General features: G+C 45.4%; 1 protein-coding gene across 2 annotated transcripts; it reads left to right on the top strand.

The window, feature by feature from the left end:
• The first annotated feature begins 1 nt into the window (after position 1).
• Positions 2–12,980, top strand: POFUT1 (protein O-fucosyltransferase 1). Of its 2 annotated transcripts, XM_037915964.2 has the most exons (7): positions 49–177; positions 923–1,044; positions 4,736–4,918; positions 5,677–5,789; positions 7,232–7,424; positions 7,710–7,952; positions 11,097–12,980. In XM_037915964.2, exons 1-7 carry the CDS (start codon positions 69–71, stop codon positions 11,283–11,285), a joined length of 1,152 nt encoding a protein of 383 aa, XP_037771892.1. In that variant the 5' UTR covers positions 49–68; the 3' UTR covers positions 11,286–12,980. The 2 variants fall into 2 exon arrangements, with proteins under 2 accessions (XP_037771894.1, XP_037771892.1); XM_037915966.2 differs by lacking the exon at positions 11,097–12,980 and having other exon boundaries at positions 2–177; positions 7,232–7,318; positions 7,710–7,872.
• The last annotated feature ends 8,687 nt before the right edge of the window (positions 12,981–21,667 follow it).

Below are 21,667 nucleotides of genomic sequence, written 5' to 3'. Positions count from 1 at the left end.
AGCGCCCCTTCCGTTCCGGAGCCCGGTGCATGCCGGGGTAGGCCTCCCGCCCCGCTGGTTGCGCGGCGATGGTGGGGGCTCTCGGGCTCCGGCTCCTGCTCCTGCTGCTGCCGGCGAGCGGCGCGGCGGCGCCCGCCTGGGACCCCGCCGGTTACCTGCTCTATTGCCCCTGCATGGGTGAGACCTTCTCTGCGGGGCCCCCCGTGCGTCCCCCTCCCCGGGCCCCTGCCCCCAGAGCCGCCGCCCCCCCGTGCGTCCCCCCCCCCGGGCCCCTGCCCCTAGAGCCGCCGCCGCCTCCCGGGCGTCCCCCTTTCCCGGGCCCCTGCCCCCAGAGCGGCCCCCCCCCCGTGCGACTCCCTCCCCGGGCCCCTGCCCCCAGAGCCGTCCCCCTTCCCGGGCCCCTCCCCCCCCGTGCGTCCCCTTTCTTGGGCCCCTGCCCCCAGAGCCTCCCCCCCGCCCCGTGTGTCCCCTTTCCTGGGCCCCTGTCCCCCCAGACCGCTCCTGTGTCCCCAGTCCTGGATCCTGCCCCTCCCCCCGCGATTTCCCCCTTTTCCAGCTTCCAGCCCCTTCGGAGCTTCCCCAGTGTCCCTCTCCCACTGGGGGCATTCTTTTCTCTTGCAATCAGACTTTCAGCCCCAGGGACTCAACTCCCCACATCCACTCTTCCTTCCTCCCTTCTCCCACCCCAACAGTCCCTCCTTGCATCACCCTTCACCCCTGTCCCTTTCCCACCTGGGCCTTCCCTCATCCCATCCTCAACCTGCCATGGTTCCAGATCTCCCCCAGATCCCTGTAATTCCTGAAAACCTTCACTTTTTTGATGACCCAGAGATGGGGGAGGGCATGGAGTTGTAGTGAGTCTTTGTGGCAACATGGGCATCCCTGATTTGGCCAATAAATCCAGATCTTGACACTTTTTTAGGGAGATTTGGGAATCAGGCGGATCATTTCCTGGGCTCCTTGGCGTTTGCCAAGACTCTGAATCGTACCTTGGCTGTGCCTCCCTGGATTGAGTACCGACACCACAGGCCTCCCTATACTAATGTAAGTCCTGATTAGCCCATCAATACTTGGATGTTGAAACCATGAAAACATGTCCCTCTCGCTGCTGGTGTGGTGCCATGTATGTTTGTAGTGCTACATACATGTTCCTGATAAATACATTCAGCACAACTTAATATAACAACTGGGGCCAAACATGCTAAATGCTATACAGGCATAAAGGAAAAAATACCCTCTGCCCCAAATAATCTAATATTCTAGGGAGACAGGCTTCTGCATAGCTATTTGTATATTTACATAATGGCTCTGGTTCTTGGCTTTGAAATGTGTGCTCCATGATGTACAAGACACAAAATAAAGACAGTCTCAGCTGCAGAGAGCTTGTCTTCTGGAAGAGAGAGGATGTGCTGGTGCACAGTATATAAAGGGACTCCTGAGGTTGGTGATTTCAGACTAGCTCCCACTGCACAGATGTTGCATGACTCCGCTGGCACTAACTGACCCCATTATCGCCAGATTCAGCAGAGGGGCCAAGATTTGAATGGATTGTGGGGACTGAATTTCCATCGTGCTGGTAGAAATGGTCCCTCCAGCTAAGGCACATTGCCAGGGCAATGTGGGGATTCTTGCCCTGTTGTTTGCATGCACCGAACCTGTTCTGTGGATACCCAGAGGATTTTAGACTTTGGGGCTATTAAGTTAGCTCCTTTCACCACCAGTACGCTCTCTTGCACCAAAGATACTGAATGTGAATAAAAACATGGCATCTCACGGGTTGTTTTTTTAAAAATCCCATGTGTCCTAGTTAACATAGTCAGTGTTCTCATGGGAAAACGTTATTACTGAGGGGTTTGTATCAGCTGCTGAACTCTGCATCCTTGTAACAGGGGCCCAGTGCTACTTTTTATATAAGTATCACTCTGTTGTAAATGGGGTATAAAAGTCAAGATCATAACTAGTGATCACAGGGGTGCCTCTCACAAGCCAACCTGGACGTTGATGCTGCATTTGGTGATTCCATTAGTTGATGTTAAGGATACACACTGGTTATTTTCTCTTTATAGTAGCTTTGCCTTTATATAGTCCATTTCATCTGAACATGTCAAAGCACATTATAAACATTGAGCCACATAAATTACATTATAACTTTACACAGCTTTCCCATCTGTAAAATAGGGATAATACTTACGTGCTATACAAGGTTTAATCAGGTACTGTTTGTAAGGGGCATTGGGGAAAAATGTAAGTGCCTATTCTTTATGTCTCTAGGTCTCAGCATGCCAGTGGTGGAGCTGGGAACCCAGGAGTCCTGACTTAAAGTCCCCTCTTCTAATCTCTAGATTAAAACTTTTTAAAACATAGTAAGAAAACTCAAAAAGTGCCTTAAAAAACAGAGAACCAAAAAAGTGTCACTATGGCTAATCAACAAAGTAAAAGAAGCGGAGAGAGGCAAAAAGGCACCCTTTAAAAAGTAGAAGTTAAATCCTAATGAGGAAAATAGAAAGGAGCATAAACTCTGGCAAGTGAAGTGTAAAAATACAATGAGGAGGCCAAAGACTCAAAAAGTAATAGCAACGTTTTTTTAAAGTATATCAGAAGCGGGAAGCCTGGTAAGCCACCCATGGGGCCACTGGACGATCGAGATGCTAAAGGAGCCCTCAAGGATGATCGGGCCATTGCGGAGAAACTAAATGAATTCTTTGTATCGGTCTTCACGGCTGAGGCTATGAGGGAAATTTCCAAACCTGAGCCATTTTTTTTAGGTGACAAATCTGAGGAACTGTCCCAGATTGAGATATCATTAGAGGAGGTTTCAGAACAAATTGATAAACTAAATGGTAATAAGTCACCAGGACCAGAGGGTATTTACCCAAGAGTTCTGAAGGAACTCAAATGTGAAATTGCAGAGCTACTAACTGTAGTTTGTAACCTATCATTTAAATCAGCTTCTGTACCAAATGACTGGAGCATAGCTAATGTGATGCCAATTTTTAAAAAGGGCTCCAGAGGTGATCCCGAAAATTACAGGCCAGTAAGCCTGACTTCAGTACCAGGCAAACTGGTTGAAACTACAGTAAAGAACAAAATTGTCAGACACATAGATGAACATAATTTGTTGAGGAAGAGTCAACTTGGTTTTTGTAAAGGGAAATCATGCCTCACCAATCTACTAGAATCTACTAGTAGAATCTGCTCCTTTTTTGAGGGGGGTTAACAAGCATGTGGACAAGGGGGATCCAGTGTATATAGTGTACTTAAATTTTCAGAAAGCCTTTGACAAAGTCCCTCACCAAAGGCTCTTAAGCAAAGTAAGCTGTCATGGGATAAGAGGGAAGGTCCTCTCATGGATTGGTAACTCGTTAAAAGATAGGAAACAAAGGGTAGGAATAAATGGTCGGTTTTCAGAATGGAGAGAGGTAAATAGTGATGTCCCCCAGGAGTCTCCACTGGAACCAGTCCTATTCAACATATTCATAAATGATCTGGAAAAAGGGGTAAACAGTGAGGTGGCAAAATTTGCAGATGATACAAGACTACTCAAGATAGTTGAGTCCCAAGCAGACTGCGAAGAGCTACAAAAGGATCTCACAAAACTGGGTGACTGGGCAACAAAATGGCAGATGAAACTCACCGTTGATAAATGCAAAGTAATACACATTGGAAAACATAATCCAAACTATACATATAAAATGATGGGGTCTAAAGTAGCTGTTACTACTTAAGAAAGAGATCTTGCAGTCATTTTGGATAGTTCTCTGAAAACATCTACTCAATGTGCAGTGGCAGTCAAAAAAGTGAACAGAATGTTCAGAATCATTAAGAAAGGGATAGATAAAAAGACAGAAAATGATGTTGCCTCTCTATAAATCCATGGGACACTCACATCTTGAATACTGTGTGCAGACATGGTCGCACCATCTCAAAAAATATGTATTGGAATTGGACAAGGTTCAGAAAAGGGCAACAAAAACAATTAGGGGTATGGAATGGCTTCCATATGAGGAGAGATTAATAAGACTTGGACTTTTCAGCTTGGAGAAGAGATGACTAAGGGGGGCTATGGCAAAGGTCTATAAATTCATGACTGGTGTGGAGAAAGTAAATAAGGAAGTGTTGTTTACTCCTCGTAACACAAGAACTAGGGGCTACCCAATGAAATTAATAGGCAGCAGGTTTAAAACAAACAAAAGGAAGTATGTCTTCACACAACGCACACTCAACATGTGGAACTTGTTACCAGAGAATTTTGTGAAGGCCAAGACTATAACAGAGTTCAAAAAAGAACTAGATAAGTTCATGAAGGATAGGTCCATCAGTGGCTATTACCCAGGATGGACAGGGATGGTGTGCCTAGCCTCTGTTTGCTAGAAGCTGGGAATGGGCGACAAGGGACGGATCACTTGATGATTACCTGTTCTGTTCATTCCCTCTGGGGCATCTGGCATTGGCCACTGTTGGAAGACAGGATACTGGGCTAGATGGACCTTTGGTCTGACCCAGTATGGCCGTTCTTAGGTAGGTAGCCATGTTTCCCCCCATCAAATTCTATAGAGTTGTGGATTCTAAAGCATTTGTTTACTTGGATCATAAGATGTCCTGAGCTGTTCATCCTGCCATTACTGAATGAGTAAAAGCGTACAGACCGCAGTGTTTTCTATTGATTTGAGTAGAGATTTAGCTGGAACTGACTTCGAATTGCACTATGGGTAGATCTAATTTCTCTCATTCACAGGTGCATGTTTCCTACAAGGAATACTTCAAGCTGGAACCTCTCTTAGAATATCACCGGGTTATCAGCTTGGAGGACTTCATGAAGCAATTAGCACCCATTCACTGGCCCCCTGGCAAGCGAGTGGCTTACTGCTTTGAAGTAGCAGCTCAGAGAAGCAGTGACAAAAGGACTTGTCCCATGAAGGTAATTGTCTCACTCCTGTTTTGCTAGCTTAGGTCAGAGGAATGATTGAGTCTGAGACTGGTATTTATTTGCTATTCTGGGACCTTCCTAAGGCTTGGTGTCCTAGATCACTTTACAGGGCCCTTCTTCCCCTGCCTATCCCTTTGGGCATTGCATTCCAGATTATTCACTCTCCCGAGCATTTCAGGCACTCCATCCATCTGCTGCTTTTCCACTAGAACCCATCTGTGAGGTACTTACATTCAGGTCTGGTGGTGACAGTGAAGGGTTGGGAGTCAATAGGGTTGTATGTTTAAGTGTGTATTTATCATATTCACAGTAACTATAATTTTAGGTAAAAACAAGACCTTAACCAAAAAAAGCAGGTATTCCACTGGCCTTTTACCCAGATATCACATCCACACAGCAATTATCCCCAACTGATTTTAAAAGTCTGGCTCCTTCAGGACAAACGGTCACTGGGCACCAGACCCCTGTTACTTGATATATTTTAGGACAGCTTTTGGAATAGTCTTTTATTTTAATACAGGGGTCTCCTCAGTTTATCTGCTCCTTCCCAGCAAGTTGTTAGATGGTAAGCATACCAGACTGCCATCAGCCCCCTGGTAAGCTTGTCTTTCTGCTGCAGAATTCTGGCTGCAGACCTCTCCAGGTCCTCCACTTTTTAGATTCCAGCTCTAAGGGCAGGTATCCTGTTAATTGCACATGCCCAGGGCTCCATGTGCTGTGGTGAATGAGCAGCTATCTTTGTTTTGCAGGATGGAAATCCCTTTGGTCCATTTTGGGATCAATTCAACGTGGACTTCAATAGGTCGGAGCTCTTCGGGGGCATTTCCTTCAGTCTGTCTTACAAGGACCACTGGATCCAAAGGTAGCAAGAGCCTGGGGAAGCTGTGCACCATGGTGGAGTCGCGATGCCAATAGCTGAACTTGTGTAGGCAGTTGGAGTGGCCCTCTCAGGGACACGCTCGCTCTAGTCACACCATAGAGCCCTGATGTCATTTGGGATGGCTTGAAGTGATAGTTTAACCTTGAGACAAAAACCTTGAAGCCGTTTCCATGGTCAGTTGGCCCAACACTGTGTTCCTGTTCACAGTATTAGGTGTGAAGTATGTAAGGCTGAGCGACTTGCCAGCCTGTAAGTGATAACATTTAATTACCGTGTTTATTGGCTGAGTCTTTAGTTGCTCTTCAGAAGTAAATCAGAAATAATTCAGGTCTCAGCTGATGAACAAAGATCACACTACACTAAACTTCTGTCCAATATCTTCCTGTTATCAGAGCCACAAGTGGCCTAATATTTATTACTGCAGTGGGCCTGTGCATCAGAACTACTTTAACTTGGAGTGAGAAACACTTAACTAAAGAGTACTTATAACTGATCCACTGCCATGAATGTCAAGGCTGTCTTATCATTGTTCTGTCCCTCAAATTGCATTAATTCACTTCTGGTTTACTGTTGAGTCTGAGGTAAAAAGCAGTGTCTTGACACTATGAGTTGTGAAAAATTCATATGCTGAAATGGTGAAGATTCATTTTTTCTGACAGCAAGAGTGATAGGCACTGTTATATTTCAGTTTGCATGATGGTTTCCATTCTAATCCACTGTTTTCAGTACTTTTTATACCAAGCTCATAAAGTGCACAGCTAAGGATGGCTACACCGTGGATGTAGGGCTAACTAGCTATGCACTGAAACTTGTAGTGCAGGAGTGGAGGCTAGGGTTCAGTTCCTACATCTCTCGTGTGGTTGTTCTAAGGTGCACACAGGCTAGACTCCTCCTTGCACCTCTGAAGCCCACAAGATGGGAAGAGTAGGAATTTCTCTAGGGATAGCTGGCCAGAGCTTGCAAGGGCAATGGATGGGGATGAGGTATGGAGACACCCAAGGACAAGTGAGAGAACTGCAAGGATGGTGAGGGTGAGAAGGCATTTTGTCTGTTCTTGAGAATGTCAGTGATCATGTAATTAACAACTGAATCCTAATGCATGTACCCAAAGGGGTGGAGTTAAAATCATTCAGGCAGCTCTAATTTTGGCAATTCTTGATTGAGTGGCTATCCATGTAATCTCTTCATAGTTTTTAGTCTGGAATTACACCTACTGCTTGAACTTCTTCTTTGGTTGTTGGTTCACTGGACTTCTATAATGCAGGATTGCTCAGTTCTTTCCATTCCATGGAGTAACTGTCTTTTCTGATTTACCCTGGCACTCTGACAAGGCCAAAAGATTTCCTGCATACCTGTTTCTTTTTCCTTCTCTTTCCCAGAGATGCTGAAAACATATGGAGCTCCTGTCTTGTTTCTCTTTCCAGGTTTCCACCATCAGAGCACCCTGTTCTTGCCCTACCTGGAGCTCCAGCCCAGTTTCCAGTCTTAGAGGAGCATCGGCCTCTGCACAAGTATGTTGTGTGGTCTGATGAGATGGTGCAGAAGGGAGAGGCCTATATTCATTCTCTCCTGGTTAGACCCTATGTAGGAATTCATCTGCGGATCGGCTCTGACTGGGTATGACTCTTATGCTCTTACGTAGATTTCAGTGGGTCTGGTGCAGGCAGTCAGTGTCATCACCACACAACTGGACTGGCAGCCACCATCCCTATAGAAAGTATACTAAAAGAGAAACAGAGTAGCACTGATATGGTCAGTCATTCTGAGATGAGTCTAAACCTAGTTTGCACTCAATAACTGGCTGTGTTTATATACTAGAAATGCTGGCTGTGTTGGAGTCAGTTCTTTTTTCTTAGCTGTTGTCGTTCACATATGGCATTCTCTCTTTTTGTCCCCTAATAGAAGAATGCATGTAATATGCTGAAGGACGGGACGGCTGGATCACACTTCATGGCTTCGCCACAGTGTGTGGGCTATGACCGAAACAATGCTGTGCCTCTCACAATGGACATGTGCCTGCCAGACCTGAAGGAGATCAAGCGTGCACTCAAGCTCTGGGTGAAGACTGTGGAAGCTATGTCTGTCTACATTGCCACTGATTCTGAGCCCTACACTACAGAAATACAGCAGCTTTTCAAAGGAAAGGTAAGTCTTTCAGACTCTCAGACTGACAGGACTGCTCTATCACAGAATCATAGAATATCAGGGTTGGAAGGGACCTCAGGAGGTCATCTAGTCCAACCCCCCACTCAAAGCAGGACCAATCCCTAATTTTTTCCCCAGATCCCTAAATGGCCTCCTCAAGGATTGAACTTACAACCCTGGGGTTAGCAGGCCAATGCTCAAACCACTGAGCTATCCCTCCCCCCCAATACCAGGGTTGGAAGGGACCTGAGGAGGTCATCTAGTCTAACCCCCTGCTCAGAGCAGGACCAGTCCCCAATTTTTGCCCCAGATCCCAAATGGCCCCCTCAAGGGTTGAACTCACAACCCTGGGTTTAGCAGGCCAATGCTCAAACCACTGAGCTATCCCCTCCAGCTAGTGCAACACCTGCTGCTGCTGCAGCATGCTCTGGACATTTGATTGTCTCGTGTGTGTTCAGTGAAATTAAGACTGACTGATTAACAGATGTCAGGAAATAGTTTGTGCCCTGGTGCTGCACTAAAATTGAGGTAGATAGTTTAGTGAGTGTCAAAGGATTGGATGTTTATTGGCTTGATCCTTTGAGGTTCTGAGTGTCATAAGAATTTGGACGCTCAGAACCTTGCAGGATTGGGTCCTATATAAATAACCCTAACATTTTAACAATCCAGCACTCTCCCTTTTCCCATCAGTTGGGGTGGGGTACATCAGTTTTCACCCAGGCATTGTCCCTGGGCAGTGGAGCCCTAGCCCACATCTTAATGTAGTGGGAGAAATTGATGAGATATATTAGAAAAAAGACGTTTGGGAGGAACAGAAAATATGGTAGCACAGATATTTTCCACCCTGGCTAGTAGGTTTACTACTTGGGCTAATAAGTGTCAGGTAAAATTTCCAAGTCCTAGTTTAGATCAGTGTGAACTTCAGGGACTGCTAACCTTCATATTAGGAAAGTTAATTACTGGTACATGGAATGAGAAGTGGGCTTTACCCACAGCAACAAGATAAAAGTACTAAGGGTCCTTTGAAGAATTCAGCTTCCTCCAGAACTAAAAGATCCAGTCCTGTGTGTTGGCAAGGACTTGAGCTGAATTGAGATGCCTATGTAATAGCAAAAAGAATGAGGAGTACTTGTGGCACCTTAGAGACTAACAAATTTATTTGAGCATAAGCTTTCATGGGCTAAAACCCACTTCATCGGATGCACGCAGTGGAAAATACAGTAGGAAGATATATATTGTGACAGGGTCGGGCCAGATGGCTACAGGAAAGTAATAGAAGGCAGATATATTAGCCCCAGGTTAAGTAGGTCCCTTTTCCCTGGGTAAGGTAACAGGGAAGGTTCCAGAACAATCAGGAACCTTCTGGAGACAATTAAGACAGAGAGGCTGATTAGAACACCTGCAGCCAATCAAGAAGCTGTTAGAATCAATTAAGGCAGGCTAATCAGGGCACCCGGGTTTAAAAAGGAGCTCACTTCAGTTTGTGGTGCACGTGTGAGGGGCCGGGAGCGAGAACGTGGACTGTTGGAAGACTGAGGAGTACAAGCATTATCAGACACCAGGAGGAAGGACCTATGGTGAGAATAAAGAAGGTGTTGGGAGGAGGCCATGGGGAAGTAGCCCAGAGAGTTGTAGCTGTCGCACAGCTGTTCCAAAAAGAAAAGGAGGACTTGTGGCACCTTAGAGACTAACCAATTTATTTGAGCATGAGCTTTCGTGAGCTACAGCTCACTTCATCGGATGCACAGTATGCATCCGATGAAGTGAGCTGTAGCTCACGAAAGCTCATGCTCAAATAAATTGGTTAGTCTCTAAGGTGCCACAAGTCCTCCTTTTCTTTTTGCGAATACAGACTAACACGGCTGTTACTCTGACAGCTGTTCCAGGGGGCACTCTAGACAGCTGCATTCCACAGGGCCCTGGGCTGGAACCCGGAGTAGAGGGCGGGCCCGGGTTCCCCCCAAACCTCCCAACTCCTGGTCAGACACAGGAGGAGTCGACCTGGACTGTGGGTTCAGAAAAACGGCCAAGCTGAGGGCTGCTGTGAAGCTCCAAGGTGAGCAAATCCGCCAGTAAGCGCAAGACCCACCAAGGTAGAGGAGGAACTTTGTCACAATTTACACACACACACACATACCTGAAGCAAATACTCACCAGCAACCACACACCAAAAACACTAACCCAGGAACCTATCCTTGCAACAAAGCCCGTTGCCAACTCTGTCCACATATCTATACAGGGGACACCATCATAGGACCTAATCACATCAGCCACGCTATCAGAGGCTCGTTCACCTGCACATCTACCAATGTGATATATGGCATCATGTGCCAGCAATGCCCCTCTGCCATGTACGTTGGCCAAACCGGACAGTCTCTACATAAAAGAATAAATGGACACAAATCAGACGTCAAGAATTATAACATTCAAAAACCAGTCGGAGAACACTTCCATCTCTCTGGTCACTCGATTACAGATCTAAAAATGGCAATACCACAACAAAAAAAACTTCAAAAACAGACTCTGAGAGACTGCTGAATTGGAATTAATTTGCAAACCTGGACACCATTAAATTAGGCTTGAATAAAGACTGGGAGTTGATGGGTCATTACACAAAGTTAAAATTATTTCCCCATGCTTATTTTTCCCCCGACTGTTACTCACACCTTCTTGTCAACTGTTGGAAATGGGCCATCCTGATTATCACTACAAAAGGTTTTTTATCTCCTGTTGATAATAGCCCCCCTTAACTGATCACTCTTGTTATAGTGGGTATGGCAACATCCATTTTTTCATGTTGACTCTGTGTGTGTATGTGTATATCTTCCTACTGTATTTTCCACTGCATGCATCCAGTGAAGTGGGTTTCAGCCCACGAAAGCTTATGCTCAAATAAATTTGTTAGTCTCTAAGGTGCCACAAGTCCTCCTCGTTCTTTTTGCTGATACAGACCAACACAGCTCCCACTCTGAAACCTGTCACTATGTAATACCAGTACTTGCTGGAGCCTTTGAAAGGGGAAGTTTAGATTGATTCCAGTTTGTACCCATTTGCTATGTTATGGCCAGGACTCTTCTGCTCTGGGACTATCTATTCTGTACAGTGATGTCTGGATTAACTTGTTCTTCCCCTTTCACTTTGCAGATCAAAGTGGTGAATTTGCAGCCCGAAGTGGCCCAGTTAGACTTGTATGTCCTTGGCCAGTCTGACCATTTTATTGGGAACTGTGTCTCTTCATTTACTGCCTTTGTGAAACGAGAACGTGATGTGCATGGGCAGTCCTCCTCATTTTTTGGCATGGACCACCCCCCAAGGCTGCGGGATGAATTCTGATCAGGAGAGGAAGAGGCAGATTTTGATTGTTCTTGTAGCTCTGAACACTAGTGCACTGTCAGCAGACACACCATGATAAAAATGTCATCTTAGGACATTCAGTTCCACTATGACAGGCCTGTCCCCAGTAATTCCATGATGCCAGCATAAGATTAGAAATAGAAAGTGAATTTTAAACCATGGGGTAACCTCTTGTAGGAAACCTTCCATTTTCATTATTTGGGATTTATCAGCCATCACAATCTGATCACGGGTCATATTCCCCTCTCTTCATTTCCCATATCTTATTGTTTCTCCTGCAAGTGCTGGGAAACATCTTGTGATGCACCTTGGATGACAGGTGCTCGAGAAGTGCAAACTAGTATTACAAGGGAGCATGGTCCATGAAAAGGAACGTTGCCTAAAGCTGAGAACTGAGCATCAGAAGATCTGAGTTTTATTTCGAGGACTGCTGCTGTCTGATATGGGCAAGTCACCTCTGTGCCTCAGTTTCCCATCTGTAAAATGGGTTTAATACTTCTACCTCACCAGAGTGTTGAGACCAAATTTAATAATGTCTGTAAATTACTTTGAGATCTCCAAAGGGTGCTGCAGAAGTATGGCAATGTTATATCATAATGACGCAGTTGTCTGTTTAGTACCTGCGCTGACCAGGGCATACAGAACACTGATGGGGGCAATCTCCTTTAGCTTGTCATGGGCTGGTGTTTTATGATTTCATAGCTGTTCTCTCTTGCTCTGAGAGGGGGATTATGATATTCAGTCACAGGGACCTGTGGAGATCAGTAAATATTAGAAGCTAATATTTTTAAATGAAACTGAAATTTTAAAATAACCTCAATAAAGCATTAGGAGGCGGTATGGTGGGCTTTTATGCCAGGTAGATTTGTGATAAGGGTTTTTCTGCATTTTCGCACAAAGGGCCCTCTCCACTGACAGCAAAATCTGGTCCACAGTGATGGTTCCCATTAAATTGATTAGGGACATTGTCCCTTTGCAGTGAGATGCTAACAGAAACCTGGATTAAGACTTTTGACCAGTTCAGTTTAATTTTGCATGGGTGACTGTGATGATCCACATCACTATGTCTGCATGTAACAGCCTTGATTGGACTAAGGCCTCTTGTTACTCCTGTGGCTGTTTGTAAATGATTGAGTTTTGGCACTCACTTCCTTTTCGATACTGATTAGTTGTATAGCTAGGGCTTGCATCTGAGGAACTCTCTCATATCTGAGCATTTTTCTTTGGTTTAATTCTCTATCTCCCCTTATTTGTGTTCCTGTGGCTTATAGTGAATGTCAGAGGAGTTGAGGCCCATGTTAAATTGGCTAACAAAGGTGTTGTGTCAATATACACTAGCCTCATGCTTTTCAGTGCTAACTTTCAAAAATGTGTCCGATTTGGTCACTTCAGTGGTGCTAACTGTGAGCAGGTTTTAGGCTAGCTGGGGATTTATGTAACTTTGGAAGCTCATAAACCTAAGCGGTTTAGATCCGTCAGTATTTTCCTCCAATTTATGGTGGTATCGAAAGATGCGATCAAAGGCTGCATTGATTAGGAATGGCGAATGATTGAGACTGATTACTGAGATTTGAAAAATATCATGGTTTAGAAGATGTATTTTGACTTAAGGAGCATTGAAAAGAAAATATTTTTTTGTATTTTTTTTCATAATAAAAAACACTGTGAAATTTATCTTTGTCTTGAGTGTTTCAAAGCTTACCGATTCCCCTTCTCCATAGTTCGGATTAACATTTGGCTGTAGTTCTGCCCAGATCAATTTAAGGCTGTCAAATCTTTTTTAAAAATATAAATACAAATCCCTACAAAGGTCAATCAGTACTGTCATCTCACTTCAGTTAGGAATATCCAAGAATATAAGAACAGCCTTATTGGGTCAGACCATGGTCCATCTAGCCCAGTATCCTGTGCCTGACAGTGGTCCATATCTGAGTTTCAGGGGGAGTTTACAGAACAGGGCAATTCTGGAGTTATCTACCCCTGGCTTCTGGCATTCAGAGGTTTAGGGTTGCCCCAAGCTTGGGGTTGTGTCCCTGACCATCTTGGCTAATAGCCAGTGATGGACCTATCCTCCATGAACTTATCCAGTTATTTTTTGAACCCAGTTATGCTTTTGGCCATCAGAACATCCTATGGCACTGAGTTCCATGGGAGTTGTGCTTTGTGTGAAAAAGTACATCCTCTTGTTTGTATTAAACCTGATGCCTATTCATTTAAGAGTGTTACCCGTTTTTTGTATTGGGTGAAAGGGTAAATAACACTTCTCTATTCACTTTTTCCACACCATTCATGATTTTATAGCCCTTAATCAAATTCTCCCTTAGTCGTCTCTTTTCTAAAATGAACAGCCCTAATCTTTTGTTGTAGCTGCACTTTAGGGGGTCAGATGTTAATATAACAGTGCTACCGCCGTCACTTGGTGTAATGGTTCAGTCCAGTCAGAAGGACGATGCTACACTGCTTTTGGAGTTTCAGAGTAGCAGCCGTGTTAGTCTGTATCCGCAAAAGAACAGGAGGACTTGTGGCACCTTAGAGACTAACAAATTTAATTGAGCATAAGCTTTCGTGAGCTACAGCTCACTTCATCGGATGCATTCAGTGGAAAATACAGTGGGGAGATTTATATACACAGAGAACATGAAACAATGGGTGTTACCCTCCACACTGTAACCAGAGTGATCAGGTAAGGTGAGCTATTACCAGCAGGAGAGCGGGGGGGGACACACACCTTTTCTAGTGATATTCAAGGTGGGCCATTTCCAGCAGTTGACAAGAACGTGTGAGGAATGGGGGTGGGGGGAATAAGTATGGGGAAGTCATTTTACTTTGTGTAATGACCCATCCACTCTCAGTCTTTATTCAAGCCTAATTTAAATGTATCCAGTTTGCAAATTAATTCCAATTCAGCAGTCTCTCGGAGTCTGTTTTTGAAGTTTTTTTGTTGAATTGCCACTTTTAGGTCTGTAATTGAGTGACCAGAGAGATTGAAGTGTTCTCCGACTGGTTTTTGAATGTTATAATTCTTGACGTTTGATTTGTGTCCGTTTATTCTTTTACGTAGAGACTGTCCGGTTTGGCCAATGTACATGGCCGAGGGGCATTGCTGGCACATGATGCCATATATCACATTGGTAGATGTGCAAGTGAACGAGCCTCTGATAGTGTGGCTGATGTGATTAGGTCCTATGATGGTGTCCCCTGAATAGATATGTGGACACAGTTGGCAACGGGCTTTGTTGCAAGGATAGGTTCCTGGGTTAGTGGTTCTGTTGTGTGGTGTGTGGTTGTTGGTGAGTATTTGCTTCAGGTTGAGGAGCTGTCTGTAAGCAAGGACTGGCCTGTCTCCCAAGATCTGTGAGAGTGATGGGTCGTCCTTCAGGATAGGTTGTAGATCCTTGATGATGCATTGGAGAGGTTTTAGTTGGGGGCTGAAAGTGATGGCTGGTGGCGTTCTGTTACTTTCTTTGTTGGGCCTGTCCTGGAGTAGGTGACTTCTGGGTACTCTCCTGGCTCTGTCAATTTGTTTCTTCACTTCAGCAGGTGGGTACTGCAGTTTTAAGAATGCTTGATAGAGATCTTGTAGCTGTTTGTCTCTGTCTGAGGGGTTGGAGCAAATGCGGTTGTATTGTAGAGCTTGGCTGTAGACAATGGATCGTGTGGTGTGGTCTGGATGAAAGCTGGAGGCATGTAGGTAGGCATAGTGGCGTGATCATTAGTTAAAACACACAAGTTGATGGAACCTTATAAACTAACTTCAGTCAAATATCTTATAATTCCAAACCGCAACCTTTAAATTATTTTTTTGAGAATAGTACCAGGGGGTAGCCGTGTTAGTCTGTGGACTCCTTGTTGTTTTTTTGAGAATGAATACTTCTGCCCATATTTGTATTTCCATAACTGCCTACAATGCAAAGGGTTTTTTTTAATTATTTCTATAGTATGTGGTACTGTCCATATTTGGATAGAGCACACTGGACCAAATGGACTTCTGGTCTGATCTAGTATGGTAATTCTGGTGTCTACTCCAGTATTTGTTCTGCAGCAGACTGCAACAGAGAACAATTTGCTTCTCAAATATAAATTACAAAACAAAAATGAAAAAAATAGTATCTGGCTAGCAAATTTGATTTGTAGGGAAGATTTTACAAAATAAAAAATGGCTTGCTGTACTACTAATATACACAGCTGGGGCTTGATTTGTCTGGATAGTAATAAACTCACGTTTGTTCTAAAACACGGGTTAATTTGCACAAATTCAGAATTCTCCCCTTCCTCACATACATGCTCACTATTTCTCCTATAGAAACTAAGTTGGAAAATTATAGAAGAGCTGAAGTTAAAAGAATGTATTTCTCTTCTTGGGACCAGGAAACTATCCTTTACCCTTGAAACTCTCAACTAGACAAATCTGTATTGTGTACACACACAGATACTGCTGCCCAACATTTATCACACAACCATCTAAGGAATGCAAAAACAGTAACATAAGAAAATAAAGAGAATCTAAACCAAATTTTCTAGAGCCATTACACAGCAATAAAAGACATTTGGCTAGTCAACCAGTGAGCCCTTAAACCAGGGGTGGGCAAACTTTTTGGCCCGAGGACCACATCTGGAAATAGAAGTTGTATGGTGGGCTATGAATGCTCAGAAAATTGGGGTTGGGGTGCAGGAGGGGGTGAGGCCTGTTAGGATATAGATATTCAGGCCTGTCGGTAAAGGCCTGTACTCAAAGAATTTAGGTGTATTCTTATCACTTGGCTAGTTATAGAGGTATAAAAGAAAGAATCAAAATCACTGTCTGCCGGTGTAAGGTCCTTCTCTTACTGTGACAGTCTGAGGCCCTGTTCTTAGGCTAAGGCCTTTGGCTAAGCAGCAGAGGCAGCCATAAGCTGGGAAGCCAAAGATCACATCCTTACATTCCAAACTAGTCCCACTGAAAGAAGGTGCTATTGGGCTGTTAGGAATACAATCCTGTCCTGATAATGCCTATCGCCTCCAGAGAAAGGGAAGTGCCTAGAAGATGTAAAAGGAAACTTAGTTTGATAGCATCCTGTCTGGCAAGAACGCACTTATCAATAGCTGGGATGTGAAATCCTCACTTCTGTATTGTTTTCTCATTATAGTTCCCACTTTGCTATTGTTTGTCTGTATAATCTCTGTCTGGTTCTGTGATTGTTCCTGTCTGCTGTATAATTAATTTTGCTGGGTGTAAACTAATTAAGGTGGTGGGATATAATTGGTTACATAATCATCTTACAATATGTTAGGATTGGTTAGTTAAATTTCAGGAAAATGATTGGGTAAGGTATAGCTAAGCAGAACTCAAGTTTTACTATACAGTCTGCAGTCAATCAGGAAGTGAGAGGGTGGGGGGGAAATGGGAACAGGGAATGGGGGTAAGGAAATTGGAATCATGTTTTGCTAAAGGGGGAAATAGGAACAGGGAATGGGAGTGGGGAAATTGGAATCATGTTTTGCTAAGGGCAGGAATGGGAACAGGGACACAGGTGTAAGGCTCTGTGGTGTCAGAGCTGGGAAGGAGGATACTAAGGAAGGAAACTGGAATCATGCTTGCTGGAAGTTCACCCCAATAAACATCAAATTGTTTGCACCTTTGGACTTCGGGTATTGTTGCTCTCTGTTCATGCAAGAAGGACCAGGGAAGTAAGTGGATGAAGGAATAAGCCCCATAACAAGGCCTCCAGGGTGGGGCCAGAAATTATGAGTTCAGGATGAGGGAGGGGGCTCCAGGCTGGGATGGGGGAGTAGGGTGCAGGCTCTGGGTTGGGGATGAGGAGTTTGGGGTATAGGAGGGTGCTCTGGGCTGGGACCAAGGGGTTCGGAGTGTGGAAGGGGGATCAGGGCTGAAGCAGGGTGTTGGGGCGTGGGGAGAGGCTCAGGGGTGCAGGCTGCGGGCGGCACTTACCTCAAGCAGCTCTTGGAAGCAGTGGCCATGTCCCCACTCCGGCTCCTACACAGAGCCACGCCCAGGTGGCTCTGCATGCTGCCCCGTCCGCAGGCACCACCCCTGCAGCTCCCACTGGCCACAGTTCCCAGCCAATGGGAGCTGTGGGGGCGGCGCTTGGGGTGAGGGAAGCATGCAGAGCAGCACCCCCTGGCTGCCCCTACACGTAGAAGTTGGAGTGGGGCCATGCTGCTGCTTCTGGAAGCAGCATGGAGCAGCCCCCAACCCTACTTCCCGGCTGGAGCGCAGCAAGCCCCAGACCCTGCTCCCCAGCGGGAGCTCAAGGGCCAGATTAAAATGGCTGGTGGGCCAGATCCAGCCCATGGGCCATAGTTTACCTACCCCTGCCTTAAACTAAGGATGTATCTTCATTTTAAAAAGAGCGTGACCTGCTGATCAAGAAAAGATTGAAAGGATAAGTTGGAATTTCCTGTCATCATTTCTTAAAAAATCATCAGACACTTGAGAATGGAAACCATTAACATCTTAAAACACATTGGAGTGTAAATTAGAGCTGCCACCTTTTTGAAAATGGAATGCTGGACAGTTACAGAAAACTTGCAAAGGGCTGTGGGCAGCAGCCCAAGCTCCAGAAACCTGAGGGGTTTAGAGCCTGAGATGCAATTTCCTTTATCTCTTACAAAATCCTTTAAAATGTCAACAACCCCCAAGGCTGAGATATGCCCCAATTTAAGTTTATACAGTCTTTCAGCTCGATTCTGTGTCCTGCTATATGCAGCTTGTGTCAAAACTCAAGAAGCATGGCAAATGGAATATAAAGTTCAGAGGGCAAGCTGCCTATGCATGGATTTATTCCTGTGAAATTACAGAGCTCAGGAATGTATATGCTACTGGGCATGCAGTATGGTTGGACCAGTGTGCCTACCTCCCATAAGACTCTCTCTTTCCTGCCTCTAAGCATGTAGTAATTACCTAGCTAAGGACAATGGTTGTCCCCTCATCTCCACCAAAGACCTGTGGGCTTGGCCCCAAATTCTTCAGTGATCTTTGCGACAGGCTGCTACCCCTACACATACTCATGACCAGTGCTCCCCATCCCCAGCCATCTTGCATTCCTCCCCCTCCACCACACATCCATTCCCTCCCACCCTCATCCTGCATTCCATCCTCTGCAACCCCATATAGATCCATAGCAATGTACGGCTGGAAGGGACCTCAAAAGGTCATCAAATCCACCCCTCTGTGCTGGGTCAGGATCAAGTAAACCTAGACCATCCCTGACAGGTGCTTGTTCAACATGTTCTTAAAAACCTCCAACAATGAGGATTTAACAACCTCCCTTGGAAGCCTAGTCCAGAACTACCCTTAAAGTTAAGACATTTTTCCTAACATCTAACCTAAATTTCACTTGCTGCAGATTAAGCCAATTACTTCTTGTCCTACCTTCAGTGGACATGGAGAACAATGATCACCATCCTCTTTATAACAGCCCTTAACATATAGTCAGACTTATCAGATCCCCCCTCAGTTGTCTTTTCTGAACACTAAACATGCCCATAGTTTTTTATAACTTTTCCTCATAGGTCAGGTTTTCTAAACTTTTTATCATTTTTGACAGGTTTCAGAGTAGCAGCCATGTTAGTCTGTATCCACAAAAAGAACAGGAGGACTTGTGGCACCTTAGAGACTAACAAATTTATTAGAGCATAAACTTTCGTGGGCTACAGCCCACTTCATCGGATGCATAGAATGGAACATATAGTAAGAAGAAATATATATATATATATACAGATAAGTTGGAAGTTGCCATACAAACTGTGAGGGGCTAATTAGTTAAGATGAGCTATTATCAGCAGGAGAAAAAACTTTTGTTGTGATACTCAAGATGGCCCATTTAGACAGTTGACAAGAAGGGGTGAAGATACTTAACTTTATGGAAATAGATTCAATATGTGTAATGACCCAGTCACTCCCAGTCTCTATTCAAACCCAAGTTAATGGTATCTAGTTTGCATATTAATTCAAGCTCAGTTTCTATTTTCCTAAAGTTAAGTAATTTCATTTTATTTCAGACCAATTCTCTAATTTGTCAAGGTCATTTTGAATTCTAATCCTGTCCTCCAAAGTGCTTGTAAGCGCACCCAGCATAGTGTCATCTGCAAATTTTATAAGCATACTTTCCATTCACTTATCCAAGTCATTAATGAAAATATTGCATAGTACCGGACCCAGGGGTGACCTTAGTGGGACCCTACTAGAGAAACCCTCCCAATTTGACAGCGAACCATTGGTACCTACTTTTTGAGTAAGTCTTTCAACCAGCTGTGTACCCACCTAATAGTAATTTGCTCTAAACCACATTTCCCTGTGAGACTGTCAAAAGCCTTACTAAAATCAAGATATAGCACATCTCCTATTTCCCCCTATCCACTAGTATCTTAACAGGAATCAAAGTTAGGCTGATTGGTCTAGAATTCCCCGAGTCATCTTTGTTCCCTTTTTTAAACATAGGTACTATGTTTGCCCTTTTCCAGTCTTCTGGGACCTCACCTGTTGTTCGTGAGTTCTTGAAAATACTTGCTAACGGTTCTGAGATTGCTTCAGCTATTTCCTAAACTACCCTATGATGAATTTCATCCAGCTCTGCCAACTTGAATACATCTAACTTAGCTAAATATTCTTTAGCCTGTTCTTCCCCTATTTTGGCTTGTGTTCCTTCCCCCTTGTTAATATTAATTGTGTTGAGTCTCTGGTCACCATTAACCTTTTTAGTAAGATTGAAGCAAAACTGGCATTAAACGTCTCAGCCTTCTTGATGTCACCCATTATTAGCTCTCCTTCCAGAGGACCTATGGTTTCCTTTGTCTTTCTGTAGCTCCTAATGTATTTTGAAACCTCTTATTTCCTTTTATGTCCCTTGCTAGGTGCAACTCATTTTGTGCTTTAGCTTTTCTGATTTTGTCCCTACATGCTTGTGGTATTCTTTTGTACTCTTCCTTATCAATTCATCCATGTTTCCACATTCCGTAGAATTCCTTCTTGATTTTAAAGATCGCCTTATGGAGCCATATTGCCCTCATACTATTCTTCCTATCTTTTCTTCACATTGGGATAGTTTGTTGTTGCACCTTGAAGACTGAAACTTCCAGCTCTCCTGAACTCCTTTTTCCCTTAGATTTTCTTCTTACTTGTGAGGTTTTTTTCAATTGGTTAAAGTCTGTGGGTGTTTTGTTTTTTAAATTCCACTGTTTTTATTCTGATACTCTCACTCCTTCCCTTCATTAGAATCATGAACTCTATCATTTCTTGTTTCAGAGTAGCAGCCATGTTAGTCTTTCTATCATTTCTTGACCACTTTCACCCAAATTGCCCTCAACCTTCAGATTTGCATCTTCCTGTTGGTCAGAATCAAGTCAAGAATGGCTGCCCCCAGTTACATCCTTGACTTTCTGAAATAAAAAGTTGTCCCCAATATGTTCCAAGAACTTATCGGAAATATGGTTTTGCCATCTTACTTTTCCAACAGCTGTCTGGCTAGTTAAAGTCCCCCATTACTACCACTCCCTCCCACCCCCATCTTGCATGTCTCCCCCTGGCCCCACACATCCAATCCCTCCCACCCCCGTCTTGCATGTCTCCCCCTGGCCCCACACGTCCAATCCCTCCCACCCCCCATCCCGCATGTCTCCCCTCGGCCCCGCACGTCCAATCCCTCCCATCCCGCATGTCTCCCCCCGGCCCCGCACGTCCAATCCCTCCCACCCCCCGTCCCGCATGTCTCCCCTTGGCCCCATCCCCGTCCTGCATGTCTCCCCCTGGCCCCACACGTCCAATCCCTCCCACCCCCCGTCCTGCATGTCTCCCCTTGGCCCCCCACGTCCAATCCCTCCCACCCCCGTCCCGCATGTCTCCCCCCGGCCCCACACGTCCAATCCCTCCCACCCCCCGTCCCGCATGTCTCCCCCCGGCCCCGCACGTCCAATCCCTCCCACCCCCCGTCCCGCATGTCTCCCCCCGGCCCCGCACGTCCAATCCCTCCCACCCCCCGTCCCGCATGTCTCCCCCCGGCCCCGCACGTCCAATCCCTCCCACCCCCCGTCCCGCATGTCTCCCCCCGGCCCCGCACGTCCAATCCCTCCCACCCCCCGTCCCGCATGTCTCCCCCCGGCCCCGCACGTCCAATCCCTCCCACCCCCCGTCCCGCATGTCTCCCCCCGGCCCCGCACGTCCAATCCCTCCCACCCCCCGTCCCGCATGTCTCCCCCCGGCCCCGCACGTCCAATCCCTCCCACCCCCCTTCCCGCATGTCTCCCCCCGGCCCCGCACGTCCAATCCCTCCCACCCCCCGTCCTGCATGTCTCCCCCCGGCCCCCCACGTCCAATCCCTCCCACCCCACGTCCCGCATGTCTCCCCCTGGCCCCCCACGTCCAA

This window comes from Chelonia mydas, chromosome 13 (genome assembly GCF_015237465.2).
Source record: "Chelonia mydas isolate rCheMyd1 chromosome 13, rCheMyd1.pri.v2, whole genome shotgun sequence".
Classification (NCBI taxonomy): Eukaryota; Metazoa; Chordata; order Testudines; family Cheloniidae; genus Chelonia; species Chelonia mydas.
This window is presented reverse-complemented; position numbering and strand designations above follow the sequence as displayed.